This window comes from Callionymus lyra, chromosome 12 (genome assembly GCF_982586985.1).
Source record: "Callionymus lyra chromosome 12, fCalLyr1.hap1.1, whole genome shotgun sequence".
Lineage (NCBI taxonomy): Eukaryota > Metazoa > Chordata > Actinopteri > Syngnathiformes > Callionymidae > Callionymus > Callionymus lyra.
Genome location: NC_141829.1, coordinates 27524544 through 27542723, shown reverse-complemented (window position 1 = coordinate 27542723; position 18180 = coordinate 27524544). Strand labels below are relative to the sequence as shown.

General features: G+C 41.6%; 1 protein-coding gene across 6 annotated transcripts in view; it reads left to right on the top strand.

Moving 5' to 3' along the window:
• LOC148068839 (partitioning defective 3 homolog B-like) overlaps positions 1-18180 on the top strand; it is a 130257-nt gene that overhangs the window by 59110 nt on the left and 52967 nt on the right. For all 6 annotated transcript variants that reach the window (XM_087804725.1, XM_087804727.1, XM_087804724.1 and 3 more), the window contains exon 19: positions 10813-11028. In XM_087804725.1, the coding sequence (XP_087660851.1) occupies positions 10813-11028 (216 nt within the window). The remainder of the gene's footprint in view (positions 1-10812; positions 11029-18180) is intronic.

The following is an 18180-nucleotide window of genomic DNA, read 5'->3' as shown; positions in this document are numbered from 1 at the left end:
ATAACAAAACCGTAAAAAAAAAAATCCCACTCAACATAAAATTCACACATATCGATATCATCGTGGCAAAATAGTTGACGTTTAATAAATATACTCTACAAAGCCCAGTGTCGGGCCGTGCATTTCACACATAGGCCTTCAGTGGCGCACGTTTGAATGAATCCACCTCTTAATAACTACTTTAATGTTCTTTATACACCACAGGGATCTGAGCATGTACTGTTATAGGTCAATAAGACGTTTGGAGCATCATCGGATGAACATCAGTGCATTATATCAAAATATCACTCCGACTACAGTCTGTTTGGTTTTCATTGCCAAGACACACACGCTCTGCATCGCTCCCACACCCCAACCCAAAACACGCACATTATTTAGAAAAAAATGCATTTATTCACGTAGTTTATGTAGGAAATAAAAAAATCCTTAGAAGCTTGTAAATCTCGTGAAAACGTTCTTAACAACGTCCAGCTTTTCCTGAAATATCCTTCTTGAAAATTGCTTTGCGAGTATATCCGCGACCAGATCAATCTCTTCAGCCATTGTGTGTTGAAAAACAAACGGTTAATTTAGCTCAAATCATCGTTTCAGCTCCATGTGACGAGTCTCAGTGCTATCCTATCAGAGGACATGAACGTGTCACGTGTTCAATGCGTTCAGCGTTGTGGAAGCTGTGACGCGGATCGCTTCCAAAGCGCTGACATTGTCGCCAATTCGATTCTGATTGGTTAACATGATCCTTCGGCTACCGTGGATTTCAATGGACAAGAGCCATCTCTGAAACGACTGAAGGCCTCGGGTAACACATGACCGGCTGCTCAAGTATGATTGGATGAAGCTCTAACATGAACATACAATCCTGAAAGCAGGGCGCAACTTGCGCAAGCAAGAGGAAAGAAATTAAGACTATGAGGAATAATTTAACTTGCTGCCAAAACCAAAATACAACATATTGTAAATGACAGCTGCTTTCAGATGTGCTGCGGAATCTCAATGCTGGTGGACTGACTTTCTCTTATTTGTAATTCTGTAAAATCCACTTCTGACCCAAGTGGATGTCTTGTTAGTGGTAAAAAGAAAAGAACACCAGCAGTATACTGTAGTCTTTTCGTTGTCTATCAGCTAGTCATCCAGGGACGATCAAAAGAACACACATCACATAATACAATGTGTGGTCATTCAGAGAATAAAGAGAACAGACTGCAATCTCATACTTTAGATTAAATATTATATTAAAAAAATAAATAAATGAGAAAGCTTTAAATTAAACTACCATCTTTGTGGAAAAATCTGGGATTTAGTTGCAGTAAATCAGATTTTTTTTAAACATTTTTATTAGAGGGGTTATGGGCCAAAGAGAAAAATAAATAGAATGTGATTATCAGATAATAACTAAGAACAGCAATAAGTAGACTTAATTTTATCTGAGTATACATAACATGTTAAAAGTAATTAAACATTTTGTAGGCTTTAACACCTCACAAACATCTGGCCCAAGGAGCCTTCCAGGGTCCTGAATTTGCGACTAAGTCTTGGGATATATGCATACAAATTTGATTTTCAATATGTTAGCTCCAAGTACAACTTAAAATTAAAATAAGTGGCATGCATGCAACTATTTTTTTCTTACTTATCCTAAATGTAAACGTTATGTTTAGATGACTCTTCCCAAGCTGACTTGAGTTTATATGCGGGTTACAGATCTTTAAATAAATCCTCATATTTTCTTGTACACATGACGACTAGATAAGACAGTAAGGTTTTTTTCATGAACGTCTTAATACGCAGATTGGATAAATCAATGTTGTCATTGAAAATTATTCTTTTTTCATATTCAGTTTATTGTCACAGTTTGACAAATGAACTTAACAAGCAGCTGGTAGAAGGAAGGCGGTTAGATCCCTGACACCTCATCACATTCAACTGCAAAGACCTGTAACTAGAGATTATATGGTAGTAACATGCGGTCAAGTGAGGCAGAGCCTCCCCTGTCATAGTGAATAAAGTAAAAATTTTGCTAGAAGTTTTTATAAAATTACATTTCCTGTTCAAATACAGGGGTGAAACGCAAGGAACGGCAGCAATAAGCCGAGCCTCACCTCTTAGGAAAAAATCCATAATAAACTGGGCTTATTCATCTTTATGTGGCTTTATCTCTATTATTATTTCTGCAGATATACTTGGAGTTTAATAAGAGTCTAACTAATGTCTCTAACCATTTAAGGGAGATGGTACTCTGCAGCAATGGAGGGAGCCATGATGGTGCCACTATGCCTCATGGGCATTCAATGACACATTGTTTGCTCCAGTGAATGTATTGTGTCCCACTATTTTTATAGATCATGCAACATTAGCAACTGTTAAATGTTAGAAATTGCACTCAATGTCGAAGCCTTTTTTCTTATCTTATCTTTTAATAAATATCTTGCGTGTATGTAGGTGTCTGGGTATTGAATGATCAGATATTAAAAAAAACAGTAGCCTTTTGAATAAGCGTATATATGTGTATATTTTGGTTTGAATGACCATTCCCTGTTATTTGTGATGTACAACTTTGATCACACAGAACAACCTTTTGGAGTTGTTGAGGAGATTTTAATTCCAACTTTCTTATATGCAACAAATGATATCCCTTTTTTGAGATATTTGTTAATGTTTGATTGATTTGATTAAGCATACAGTGCCAGATTGTTTTCCTCTTCTTACTTCTCTCCGGCTCATTCTTCCTTCACTCACTCTTAGTCCTCTTGCCAACCGCGTTCGAGCTTAGACTGACAAACAGACACAACAGCTTAGAAGGAACATCAGTTCTCTGAAAATGTGTATGCATGTGTTGCTGAGAGAGAGTGGTGCTCTATTGTCTGAATCACTCCCCAGTGCAACTCTGACTTTGATGACAGCCAACACTGCCTGCAGCAGTCTATTGAGAGCCTCAACTTTGTGTATCCCTCTCTGCCACTGCAATTGTTTCCCTCTTTTCTTCTTATCTCTGTTTTTTTCAAGACTTTCCCTTGTTCTCTATTGTTCCCTTGCCTTTCCAGCTTTGCAGAATTTACTGCGGATTTAAACTGAAAGCCACCTTGTTAGGCTGACATGGATTGATGTTTGGATCCGTCACTGGGAGAAAGTGTTTCTTCTTATGTGTGTGTTTGGGTTTTAAACAGCCTCTATGTGTAATGAAAGCCCTTTGACCCCAACCCATTGTTTTTCATGAGCCATTGAAAGTAAGCAGTAATCAGTAGATGGTCTGTGCTGTCTTCCCTGCTGCTATGGTCGTTTATCTCAATCAGACTTTGCGCTTTTATCATTGACGTGTGCTGCATGGGAGATTATATGATGCTTATGGGAGAGGCAAAATAACAGGGAGGCCATTTGTTCTTGTCTGAAGACAATCAGTTATATTCAATATGATGGATTCATTTAAGGAGGGCTTGGAGTCTTGTCTGCTTTTGAAACTGAAGCATCTGTTTCAGCTAGATATAGTTGTTGGTTGTTTTTTTTTTAATTCTGCTGAATTTTTTTTTGTCACCATCACATATACCCTTTATTTTTCTTAGTTGTAGATATTTGGAGTACTGACAAAACATGATAAATGTTAGCCTTTTATGTATGTTTCACTATATGTATTTACAAACCGACTCGGTGAGTGATAGATTTAAAATTAGGAACACTTTTGTTTTGTAATACAGGTGCATCTACTTCAATATCATAATGTTTTATTCAAATCTGTAGTATTGTTCTATCTGCACCTGCAAATGATTAACATGATTTCAGATGACTGAAATACGAAAATTTCATGGTCAAAATCTTAACCATTTAAATGTTACTTTCCATGTCCACGTAAATATAAAGATGATCGCTTTTGTGTTTGCAACAATTAAACAGAAAACAGCAATAAAATGACTATGATTGAACTGAGTACAAGGCAAGCCATCACACAGGCTTTGGCCACCCTTTGGAAACTTTGCTAAAGTCAGGTGACCTGCGTGATATATATATTTTTTTCCAAGCTTATTTTCTGCCGTGCCAACAAATTAGCTTGTTAGAACAAACCAGGCAAACACGACCAAGGGTGTAATGGTACGATGTGTGCCCATGCCCTCACCCTTATGTTCAAATGTTCCTTCCAATTCCTGTCCAAGTCACACTGCTGCCCATGTAAGCATTTCGGTCTCTCAGCAGACCCTCAAGAGCACTTTCTCTATCTAATAACTTCAGAATGAGCGGTTACTTGGCAATGTTTTTTGGCACATTTATGCAAAACAACAGGGCATGAGTCGAGTGGCTGTAAGATAGGCCACACCATCTTGTCGACTTTCACATTGGGTAACTCCAGAGTGGAATAAGGTCCAACCATTTACTGATTAGTACTTCTCCACCTCTCACAACTACCCTGTTTCCTTCCCGGCTGGAGAGTAGACATTCCTTTTCCCAAAAGCCAGTCCAGAAATCTGGAAATCCAGCCCCAGCAAATGCATTTGACTTCCATTACAGGAACAAGCGTTGCAGCCCAGAACAGTTGCATAGTTAGTGCCTAAGACTGCTGCTGCTTTCTGTAGTGTCTACCGCACAAAAAAGCTGTCACCATATTTAAGATGACGTGATGGCAGATCATAAGCCGGCTATTTTTTAACCTTCAATAAATAGAGCAGCACAGTCGATTTTAGGTGATGCTGTTGGGGAATCGTGATACTAACCATGGACTACCCCCAAAACATTTTTAACAAGTTCATTGTTGGTCCAAAGAAGGTATTGTCGTGGAAAGTAGGTTCATCTGCATCTGTACTTCCACTCAACAAGCTCAAGCCAAATATAAAATAAAAAGTATTGGTTCTATTAATTAAGGCCTTTCCGCTTCACCATTCATAAAATAAATAATATTTACTTTCCTTACCTTCACTGTAACTTATGTAAGCGTGTGCAGAGGAAGTTTATTCTCTTCCTCCAGTTCTGTTTGCTCAAATCATTTTCCACAAACCACTTTTTCAATTGTCATCGTCACCCTCTCTTCCTCGCTTCCTAAAAGAAGCTTAATTCCATCATCTTGAAGTTGGACAGTAGTAATTACATTTGTGACACTAATCGCACCTCTTTCAGAATTATACTATACTATTATACTATTGGCTGAACCCAAAGTTAACTTATGTGCTCCTTTTTAAGTATCTATTTTCCTGACACCATATAATGTTTGCAATTATGTTTATTTTCAAATTACATCCAACTATTGGTAAATAGACTGAATGTATCCAAGAGTTCTGTGAATGTACAAGTTGTTTAGACCCTTACAATGTTCAAGTTGAACAGGAAAAAAAAGTTTTTGCTTTTTTTCCAAAATTTTAAAATAATTGGGAGCGAGATCCCAGTACCCAATCTCATTAAGCGCTCTTCCATAGAGGCTTTTTTGGACACAAGGTCAGTAGGGTGAATGTGCATGGAGCGAGAAGGTTGAAGTCCTTACCGCAGCATTGTTAATGATCCTTTCAATGGAAATGGGACAAATAACAAGAGCCTTCATACTAGATTCTACCAGAATAGGCCAAACCATCTGGCTGACTATTCCATCTGGAGCTGGTGTGTGGTGCTACATGGAAATATGTGACCATGACTTGACAATCTGGGCGAGATTGAAATGATCAGATCAGAAATCCTTTATTTGTCCCGCGAGGGGAAATTCGGTTTAAACAACAGCAAGAGCAATATACCACAAATAAAACACCCAGAAATAAAATGAAAAAATCTAAATAGAATAGAATAGAAATCTGCACCATATTATATATACACAATATATTTACAAAAATAACAAGAAGAAAGGTGCTGTTAAATATTTATCTGGCTGTGTTCTTGTTGTGGAGTCTGATGGCAGCAGGGAGGAAGGACCTGCGATACCTCTCCCTCACACACCTGGCATGAAGCATCCTATCACTGATGGAGCTCCTCAATGCCCTCAGTGTGTGCTGGAGAGGGTGAGATAAGTTCTTCCTCATGGAGGCCAGCTTGCTCTGTATCCTCCTCACAGACACTTCCAACACAGGATCCAGGGGGCGCCTTAGGACGTAACCGGCCTTCTTAATAAGGCTGTCCAGTTTAGCCCTATCCTTTGCTGTCATGCTGCTCCCCCAGCAGACCACACCTACATAGAATGACTTCAGGAGTGGCCCCTGGACACCAAACGACCTCAACCTATGTTGTAGTTGTCTGCTGTAGTTGATCTGGAGGTGGTTTACCAGGCACCAGTCAACAAAGTCCTGGACAAGTCCCCGGTACGACCCGTCATCCCTGTCCTTAATGAGGCCGACACCATCGAAACACCATCCCGGGTCCTCACGAACTGTGGACGGTTGGTGAGGTAGTCCACAATCCAGTCCGTGAGGTGAGTGTCCGCTCCAGACAGCTCCAGCTTGTCCCTCAGGATGTCTGACCTGATGGTATTGAAAGCACTGCTTAGATCCAGGAAAAGGATCCTCACAGTGCTTCCAGGGGACTCCAGGTGAGAAAGTGCTCGGTGGAGAAGGAATATGATGGCGTCCTCCACGCTGATGTCAGGTTGGTAGGCAAACTGCAACGGCTCCATGGAGGAGCGCACCAGAGGACTCGGGTAACTAAGGACCAGCCGCTCCAGAGCCTTCATAAGGTGGGATGTCAAGGCCACAGGTCTGTAGCAGCTGGGATCCTTAGGGTGCTGAGTCTTCGGCACCGGTACCACACAGGACGTCTTCCACAGTAGTGGAACTCTTCCCAGGGTCAAGCTCATGTTGAACAGAAGTCCAACAATTTCACTTAACTGGTCAGAGCACGTCTTGAGTACTTTGCCACCGATGCCGTCTGGTCCAGGGGCCTTTGTTGTCCTGGTTCTCCTGAGCTGATTTCTCACCTGGAGAGGTGTGAGGTACAGGCTGGTGTGGGGGGGCATTGTCCCCTGTGGAGTCAGCGGGGGGGCTGAAACAATACAAGCTAGAGGGGGAGGAGAAGGTAAATGTAGAGGTGTGAATGGTGGAGGAGCAGTGGGGAGAGCAGACACCTCAAACCTTGAAAAATAACTGTTTAAGTTGTCAGCCCAATTTTGATCCCCCGCCGCTACAGAGAGCCTGGTCTGATGTCCGGATATGGATTTTAAACCTCTCCAGACATCTCTGGTGTTGTTATTGGCCAGACTCTCTTCCATCTTCCTCCTGTACCTCTCCTTTCCCTCCCTGATCTTTCTTCTAAGCTCCTTCTGAACTGCCCTCAGATCCTCTTTGTTTCCTGACCTAAAGACTCTCTTCTTCTCCTTTAAGAGAGCCTTTATATCAGGATTAATCCAGGGTTTGTTGTTGGAGAAGCATCGTACAGTTCTGGTTGGCACAATGCTCTCCACACAGAAGTTAATGTAGTCCGTGACACATGTAGTTAGACCGTCAATATCCTCCTTGTGGGACTCAGAGCTTCCTCAGCTTCTTCAGACCACTTCTTGACCGAGCGAGTCACTGCTGGGTGCCTGCTCACAAGTGGCTTGTAAACAGGTAGGAGATGGACCAGACAGTGGTCAGCTCGTCCCAAAGGAGGAAGGGGGGATGATAAATAAGCGTCTTTTCTGTTCGCATAAAAAAGGTCCAGTGTGTTATTGTCCCTGGTGGCACAAGTGACGAACTGCATGAATTTGGGCAGACAGGAAGAAAGAGATGCGTGATTAAAATCACCGGAGATGATAAAGAGGGCCTGAGGGCTCTGAGTCTGTAATCCGTTCATTACTCCAGTGATGATGTCACATGCTGCCTCCGCGCTCGCCGACGGTGGAATGTACACAAGCACCGCGACAACATGTGAAAACTCCCGTGGCAAGTAGAAGGGTCTCAGACTCAGCGCCAAAAGTTCAATGTCAGGAGAGCAGTGTTGATCCTTTAAAGTTACGTGCCTGGGAAGGCACCACTTCTCGTTAACGAACACCGCCAGTCCTCCGCCCTTTCTCTTCCCGCTCATCTCCGTCCGGTCCGCGCGTAATAAACAGAATCCATCCAGCGCAGCAATCGCGTCCGTGTGGTTCTGGTTCAGCCACGTCTCCGTAAGCATCAGCATACTGCACCATCGATATTGCGGGTCGTACCTGGTCGCCGCCGCGAGTTCGTCCATCTTATTTGGGAGAGATCTCACGTTGCCCATGACGACGGACGGGAGCGCCGGTCGATAAGCTCTCCTCAGGTCCCGGCGTTTAACTCCGGCGCGGCATCCCCGGCTCCTCTTCATAATATCCCGGGGGATGATGGGTCGCTCCTCCGGCCGCACTGCAGAGAAACGCAGCGCCAGCAGCTGATCCCGACTGTAGACAATGGTCATTACGCGCGCAGGACGCCCGTTGCGCACCAGAAAAAGCAATGAAAAACTTTCCCTTTTCTCTGAAAGTTTCCAATTCTTGTAGAAAACTGTCCGCGAGTCTTAAAGAGACAGTGTGATGAAAAGAAAAGTTTGAAAAGACGGAGGCAATCCTTGGAGAAAAGTTAATAAACCCCAAAAAGCACTCGGAGCTGCTGTTAAGGCTGCCGTCCTGTCGGCGCCATCTTATAAATTGGTATATGGTTCTTACTTGTATAACGCTTTTTGATGCTTATTCAGCACCCGCTTTACACTAAGTTATGCATTCACATACACTGATTGAAGGACACTGAAGCCATTTGTCACCATTTTTAATGGTATACTGGTCTGTAAAAAAGGGAGCCTGATAATTCAAATATGTTAAGCTCTTGAAATGAGACTATTTTTTGCTAAGGGATGGGCCCATCATAAGAAAACAACTTTGTCTGGACGAGTCTGGGTCAAAGACAGTGTTTTCATTTGAAGCACTCTTTGAGACTTGTCCATTGGCCATAACCCCCTTTTACCTCTTTCAAGTTGTTTATTAAAGGTTACTTACTTAAAAAGAATTTGAATAACTCCTAGATTGCATTTATTGACTGATTTGCCTGCTGGGGCATCTTTACAAACTTTCAGTGTTTAAATGTTCTCTGTATATGAATAGTCAGTAGATATCGGCTACTTATGTTTATACAATACGTTTACATTGAACCTTTGATGAATCTTTACGGTAGACAAAATTAAGTTTATTCACCTTACAACCAAAACAAAAAAACAGCTTAGTGCAGATAACTCTTACAACTTGGAAACGCATAACAGATTTCATTTAAGATAAATAAATCAAACTTTATCGGTCCCGTCATGACATTATCATGACTTGAGCATTCATGTAAGATATATGAAGATAAACCAAAAAGTTTTTAAGACTATTCATTTTCAGTTTAGCACTTGTTTCGTTGATATATTTTGATCATGATCTGAAACTGCGAATTTGAATTTATGCAATCCACTCTGCTCTCTGCCCATCTTCTCATCCAGCAGAAAATTACATAATGCATGTGTATACATCCCCAGTGTGCTATTACTCTTATGGTTTATGTGCGTGCTTGTGTGTTTTTAATTGTTTTCAAATAGATGTGAAAGTCACATCAGACATCTCATTTATTTTCCGATGACAACACACAGTCACACGAACACACAAACCTGGATCAGTCATGTGTATTGGGAATCATTATCTAAAGTGATTCTGCTTTAGCTATCATGAATCACAGTGGCATCGTATTGACAAGCCAGAGAGCCAGCATGGAATCCAAAATATGTGTGCTTGTGTGATCACACATGTGTGTGTCTGTGTGTCTAGTTGGCAGATAGCCCAGTAATCCTCCTTTCTTACTCATTTCTTTATTCCCATTTGCCACTATTCTCTCCCTTTGTGGAAAGTATAATTTGTGACCTCCCTGCTGTTGTCCCTTATGCCCCCGTTTTAACCGCCCTCTGTGTCTTCATGTTGAAGATGCCAAATGGTGTCAAATCAAACCAGGAGGCCAAATCACTATGTTTTGTCTTCTTTCTTCAAGAGTCCCTACAATTACATTTATCTCCAAACTAAACTTGGACACTATCAGCATGTATTGCACTTTAACAGCAACTGCTGTAGACAACATGCAGGGTTATCATGCTTTTAGATACATTTTCAAACAAAGTTTACGGAATGTTATGTTTCCCACAACAGCTAGTCTCATCTCTCTCTCTCTCTCCAACATTTGCCAACTTGGTATGATCATTCCTTCCACTGCAGTCTTCCTTTGTGTAATAACTTCTACAGCATACTAGAAGTAATGGATGGGAAACTGCTTGTAGTGAAACTGTGCTCATGTCAGACAAAATAACACCATAGTTAACTACAGCATTAAGCCCTTCTTTGAACATCAAGTTATAGATTGATACAAATGAATGTAATTAACCAGGTAACCAGGTGATTTCTTTATTTTAAATAATTTGTCTTATGTAAAAAAAATTGAAAAGGAATATAAATAAATATAAATATTGTATTAATGGTAGAAGAAAGATGCTATAGAAGAAAATATGAAAAATGCTCATGAACATCTGTTTGACATTATTGGCTTTTTATTTTTAGGTACAATGCTGTGTTTAGGCTCTCTGTGCTGCCCATATACAGTACGATGATTGCCTATTCTTTTGGTAATTTGTAACCGGAACTTGCTACGAGGGAAGCCCCTGCATTGGATACACAAATTATTTCCAGGCTTCCTGCTTATTGTCCAGTGTTGCTGGTGCACCGTCTGGTTGTGGCGCAATGTGTACAATAGCTATTTCTCACTCACTTCTTTACCAACTCCTTATTGTGGCAAAACATTGCAACAGAGGTAAATAGATTAAGTGTTATTGTAGCCTGTTTTTCTCAAATTATTGACAAGTATTGCTTTGTTTTCTCATTGAATTGTTGCTTCTTCTTTTTTCTTTTAGCTCCACTATCCCCAGAAGGAATTGGTCCAACTCTTGGAATGAAGAAGTCATGTTCACTGGAGAGTTTGCAAACAGCTATTTCGGAGGTGAACAAAAAAAATGAAGTTCTTCCTTTCCACCGCCCTCGTCCCAACATGGTCAGAGGAAGAGGATGTAATGAAAGCTTCAGGGCAGCCATTGATAAATCCTATGATGGCCCAGTGGAGGATGATTGTGGTAAGAGCGATTTGTGCGGGTATAAAGATTATTTACTCTTACATGATACATTCAAGCGGCACTATATCTGAACATTATTCTTCTTGTTAGTCATAATTGGTTTCATTTCAAACCTTTATGTCTTGTGCAGTAGAACTCTAATATTTTAATGATTCACTGATTCTCAATGTAACTTTGTCTTGATTGTCCGCAGAGTCTGTGAGTGTCACCAAACTGACCGCTAAAATATTTTAAAGCAGTGGGTCAGAGACAGTGTTATTCATAAGATTGTACTTGCCATTGAAGACTGCAGTACAACTTAAATGATGATGGATTTGCTGTGCAGTAATGATCGAGATAAAGGTGATGAAGACAATGTTCATAGGGCTTGAAATATACAAGATAATACAGAACTGTATCTAGAAACTTTTAACACACTATTAGTGAAGTGAGAGCAGTGTCGGACGTCCTGATATGCAGCGTTACCCGAGCCAATCCGCACCAAGGATACAGAACTCATGTTCTGAATAGTTGGCACTCATCTGTTAGTCAATAGCATGCTGTGTTATATGTTAATGGTGCATGCCATTACCCCATAATATAGCTAAGCATCTTTAGAAATCGAAGACACACACACCCATACAAGATCCTAGGAGTTGTGAAGCTGCATAAGCAGCCATATAGCGAGAAAGCACTTTACTAAGAGTCTTTTTCAATATACCAAGAGGCTAAGACACATTAAAAGCCTTTATGTAACCAAGTACACGTTTACTGTGGCAGCATTACTAGAGTTTTCATGACAACTATATAAGCATTTTTTTTCTTATCATTGTATTTGTAAGGGTTTATAGGTCAACATTTAGTTGTTATGCACCAAATGCTGCATGGCACACATCGTTAACATAAGTGGTAGTTTTATTTTGAAAAGTCTATTTGTGCATCATGAACACACTCTAGAGATTGTTTTTATTTTTTATTTAGTTGGTGAGGCGTGCAATAGAGTACGCCTTGGTAAGGTGTACATTGTAGCCCGGAAATTACAGTAGACTGTTTTAATTTAACTGGTTCTTATAACATAATACGACTACAAGGGCTTTCTTCCTCATGTTTGGAGTTCGGTGATTAGGAGACTTGTAACAGACTCATGTTCCTTATGGGTTTTTAAGTAAACGCTTAGTTATTTTTCTTTTTTGTCGGATGGGTATTATTGTCAATGTTTTATCCTTGTCAAATGATCATTTATGTATGTCATCTATTATTGTGTTAGAACTGTTTTAATCAGTGTCATCTGAATCTTTCTGTGTTGTGCAATGTGTTATGTCACATATAATTTTGTTATTAAGGTAAGGTAAGGTAAGGTAAAACTTTATTGATCCCTCAGGAGGTCTCCTTCGGGAAATTGTTTTTTTCCAGTGGCCAGCAATTTTTCATAAACAATAAAAAATAATACATAAAAAATAAAATAAGAAAAAGAACATAAGCGGAAGAAGAAGATGACACAATCTAAGTATAAAGATAAAGACAAAGAACATAGAGTCAAAGAAAAACGACAAAGACAAAGGATACAAAGACTAACATGGAACGGAACATCCAGATACTCTCACTCCACTCCTGCCCCCAAACTCAGAATTGTACAACTTAATAGCCCGAGGGATGAATGAGTCCCTGAGTCTATTTGTCTTGCACCTGGGTAGGAGCATTCGTGCACTCATTCTGCTTCTCTGCTCACTGATGACAGTGCTGAGAGGATGACTGTCATCATCCATGATGGACAGTAGTTTGTTCAATGATCTCCTCTCAGCAACTGTCACCAGTGAGTCCAGCTTCATTCCAACCACAGAGCCAGCCCTCCTGATCAACCTGTCCAACCTGTTGACACTCCTCTTGGACACATTTCCACCCCAACACACCACAGCATAGAACATGACACTGGCCACCACAGACTGGTAGAACATGCAGAGGAGCTTCTTGCAGATGTTAAATGATCGAAGCCTCCTCAGAAAGTACAGTCTTCTCTGAACTTTCTTATATACATGGTCTGTATTGAAGGACCAGTCCAGTTTACTGTCCATCCACACACCGAGGTACTTATAGTTGTCCACTATCTCCACCTCGTCGCCTCTGATGGACACTGGACGTGGCTTTGTCCTGGACCAGCTCCTTGGTCTTTGAGGTGTTCAGCTGCAAGTGGTTCCTCTCACTCCAGTCCACAAAGTCACCTATCAGACTCCTATACTCGTCTTCGCTGTTGTCCCTGATGCATCCAACAATGGCAGTGTCGTCAGCATACTGCTGGACGAGACTCAGCTCTGAGTTGTAGCAGAAGTCTGAAGTGTAGATGGTGAAGAGGAGAGGGGCCAATACTGTCCCCTGAGGTGCTCCTGTACTGCACACCACAGTGTCAGACTTGATATCCTTCAGCCTGACATACTGTGGTCGATCAGTAAGATAGTCCGTAATCCAGGAGACCAGACCAGGGTCCACATGCATCTTGGTCAGTTTGTCCTGGAGCAGAGTGGGTTGGATAGTGTTGAAGGCACTAGAAAAGTCCAGGAACAGGATTCTCACTGAACCGCTTCCTTTATCCAAGTGGGTCCGATGCAGGAGGTGAAGGATGGCATCTTCCACACCAACTGCTGGCTGGTAGGCAAACTGCAGAGGGTCTTGCGCGTGCTGGACTTGTGGCCTGAGATGTTTGAGTACCAGCCGCTCCAGTGACTTCATCAGCTGCGAAGTCAGTGCCACCGGTCTGTAATCGTTCAGCACACTTGGTCGGATCTTTTTAGGGACTGGAACGATACAGGAAGTCTTCCACAGAGTTGGTACTTTCCCCAGCCGTAGACTGAGGTTGAAGACATGCTGGAGTGGCTCAGCTAGTTCAGCAGCGCAGGTCTTTAGCAGTTGAGCAGACACCTTATCAGGACCAGCAGCCTTCCCTGGACGAATCCTCCGAAGTACATCCTGTACCTGGAGTGAGGTGAAGCTGGGAAGTGGTTGTGTGGAGCTGAGGGGGGCACAAGAAGGTGGGGCAGGTCCTGAGGCAGGCAGCAGTGAGGGTGAGGTGACCTGCTCAAACCTGTTGAAAAAGTTGTTCAGTCCATTTGCCTCCTCCACCGTGTCCACTGCAGTCAGAGAGGCCTTGGTCTTGTGTCCAGTGATGGTTTTAACACCATCCCAGACCTCTCTTATTTCTTCTCGGCTCAGCTTCTCCTCCAACCACCTCCTGTAGGTGTCCTTTGCCTCCCTCAAGCATCGCTTCACCTCCTGCTGAGCTGATCTCATGGCGTCCCTGTCCCTGCTCCTGTAAGCCACTTTCTTCCTGTTAAGGACATTCTTGACCTCCTTTGTTACCCACGGTTTATTATTAGGTTAACAGCGGACAGTCTTAGTAGGGGCGACAACGTCCAAGCAGAAATTTAAATAATCTGTTAGACAGTGTGTCTGACCCTCGATGTCCTCACCATGAGACCTCAGCAGCACATCCCAGTCTGTTGTTTCAAAGCAGTCTCTGATGGCATCCTCCACAGCTGGTGTCCACTTTCTGATTGTCTTAGTGGTCACAGTCTGTCTCTGCACCAGAGGAATGTACTGTGAATGAAGGTGGACCAGGTTATGATCGGACCTTCCAAGTGGAGGAAGAGGTTTGGCTCTGTAGGCGTCCTTCAAGTTGGAATAAAGAAGGTCAATTGTCCTGTTATTCCTGGTGGGACAATCCACAGCCTGATGGAAAGTAGGCAGAGTAGAGTCCAGGTTGGCATGATTAAAGTCTCCAGAGATGATGATAAACGCGTCAGGATGTTGATTCTGAAGTCGAGCTGTCATTGTGTGGATCTTCTCACAGGCAGATGCAGTATTAATTACTTTGTGTTTATGCTAATTGTAGCTCTTGACAAATCTTTGTATGCATATTTTCCCTTATTTGTATTTCCGAAATATGCCTTACCTGCTTTATTCTTCAAGCTCTGCTCCGTTACATTTTCATTATTTTCAGGCGGATAGAATTGAATTTGTGATAATAAATACTTGCCAACATGACCTCTGATTACAAGACAACCGTAATAGCACTGTTGACACATCATATAACTGTTTTCCGCTTAGATGCATTTTTGAATTCACAGTGGTGCTTAGGAGCAAGCTAGGCAGGCAGCTCTCTACTGCAATATATGATTCTGTCTGGAGTTGGGATGTTGCTTTAAATATTAATACAGTAGTTAAATGGTCGACGCTTGGTTTGTTTCCCTGTGAGGTGCAATTCAATTCCCAGCTGTGTCATTAGCAGCAAACCCTTATCAGTCACCACCAGAGTAATGAGTTAGGCTGCTTTAGATCACCACACTAAACTCACACAAGGACTAATAAGACACGTCGACACCACTCACACACATTCACTGGTCACATCTGTCACAATCATGTTGAACATTAAACACTGGCAGAGCAGCTGCTATTTGACAGAGTAGTCTTTGCAATACCCTCCAGTGACAACTTATTCTTTCTTCGACTTTGATTCTTAAAGTCATTTTAATTGATGTCAAAATGAGTGCTGTTTAGTTCAAAGAGAATTGTTTTATTTGAAGTGTTTAAATGTGACTTGGATTATAATATAATATAATATGATTGTCCTCAGCCATGTGTCTCCACCAATCCCTGTCAGGAACAGCCCCTGTCAATTATCTGCAGAAAAGACAAATTATTGGTCAGAAAAAGAAAAAACATTAAAAAAAAAAGATTAATAAGGAGATCATGACATTTACCCTCCACTTCCCTCAAAGTGAGGCACCTACAGCTATAACAGCTTGTTAGTTATCTCTTTCTAAAAGTTCTGCAGAAGAGCAGGATTCAGGGGCGCACCAATAAATCTTATAGCCAGCTTCTGTTAGTGGACTTGAAGTTGCAGGTGTTCAGTAGAGAGCCAAACTTGTGGGCATGAAGCCGTTGTCTGTCAGCTAAGGCTCTGTTACGCTGTTAAGAGCATCAAATGCTTGCCATTTTGGGATGCGGATTGAAGACCTTAATGAGAAACGATGTCTGTGGGGATCCTGTGCAGATGAAAAAAATGTGGTTCACCATGGTGTTAGCAGTCTTTAGAGTGCATAGAAGCTTGGGAAGTGGGACAAAATGAGCCATCCTGTATAAGCTGTCCACTATAGTCAAGATGGTGCTCTTTGCGTTGAAAGTGGGGAGACCGGTAATTAAGTTAATCGAGATGTAGGACCAGGTGATGCAAGCCACCACAAGGTTTTTGACATCTTTGGTCCTATTAAAACCACCAGTGGCGGTTTTTAATGAGCATAAGAGTCCTAGCACAATATCTCCCCTCCTGCATCGTTGCCACCACGGCAAGCAGTTCCTTGTTCCCCACTTGGTAATTTCTCTAGGGAGTTGTGAGCTTCTTGGAGAACACTGCACAGGCATGAACCTTGCTGTCCTGGATGCTATGTTGGGAGAGGACAGCAACGAGCCTGGTGTCCTAAGCGTCGCACTTCACTGGAGCGATGTGGACTGATTGGTAAGGATAGGAGTCTATAGTTCCTGTTCCTTGAGTCTGTAGGAGGCAAAGTCGGCTTCAGGTATCCAGAATAAGGTACGCTTACTAGAAGTAAGCTGGTTTAGTACACTAGCGACCTTGCTATACTAAACTGGGGGTATAAGTTGGCAAACCAGAGGAACTGTTTAATTTTTTTTGCAAGTTTTAGGTACTGGCCACTAAGTTGCCGCTTCAATCTTAGCTGGATCAGGGCTGAGTTGGCCCCGACCCAGGATGAAACCAAAGAATTTGACTAACATACTCAAGCATGAAGAACGACTTATCTTGGTTAGTGTGACTCACACTCGCTAAAAGGTCTCAACCAATTCACAGAAAAAAAAACACAATCGCTGAAAAAAACTAAATCAACGGGACTTCAAGTGGGGAGGACCCCTCAAAGCGACTACCAAACAGCGGATGCTGGATTTGATGCTACTCTCTGCTGCTAGGACTTGCCATCTGAAGAATTCGTCTGAGTAAGTGTTGTCATAATGACGGTAAGTTAGCAAACGCTAATACTAGCAGCACTTTCGACTTCACTTTTTTTGTCATGTTGTCAGCCACATTACTCCCTGAACATCCACTATGTGTGTAAAGTGTTTAAGTCATGACTAAGACTGTAAATAAGTGAGAATCAAAGTTTCAAGTCACGTTTGAAGTGGGTTTATAAGTCTCTGCGGAAGCTACACAACATTGTCATTAGAAAGTGAAGGATCAGTGAAATATCGCGCGTGAATGAAGCACAAGACAGATTTACTGATGTGTGTATATGCTGGGGATGGACCTACAATACACAACACTAACATTAAAAAGTACAAAATGAGGCTGTTACAGTTTACCATCAACCCTAGCCAGGTAACCCTAGTCTCTACAGAATATCTTCAGTAGCATCAGAGAGCCAGAATGCAGCAATACGGGATAGAGTAACAAGAAGGTTAGGCAGTCAAAAATTATCTGATTTGTGTGTGTGATCTAGATGGCAAGAATATAAATAAAGATCATGTGGGCAATTTAGAGCTAACATTATGAACATATAAACAAACTATTCATTATAAAAAAATAAAATGAAAATATTGTTACAACTTGGGAGTTGAGTTTGCACTTGATTTTCTATTCTAGTCAAACAAACAGTGGTGAGATAGAGGGTTGACTGTTAATTTTGTTTTGACAGAGAAAATAAAATGATGAAATAAAACTTAAGTAATAATTTCAGTATAATTACCTTAAACTCTTCTGTGGCTGTTCTGGTTGGTGTTCGATGTTTACCTGCTTCAAGTCACACTTTAAACCAGCATCAGATCTTCAGTTCCAACTGTCACCATAGAGAAGTTTAGGGATCAATATTGGAGGACAAGACTATGGTGTTGACATCAGACATAGCTTGATTCATGTTATACAAACCAATGTTCTCGATCTCTCAAGCCATGAAACAAGAGGATGGTTGAACAGTCACTACAGTCTCAATAGTAAACATAAAGAAAGCTAGTGGCTCTTTTGTTTTAGATTATTATCACATATGTTTACACCTATGTGTCAGGTCAATCACCAGCATATACACACATCAGTACATCTGTCTGGTTCTTCATTCACGCACGATATTTAACTGATCCTTCACTACCGAATAACCTTATGTAGCTTCATCAGAGACT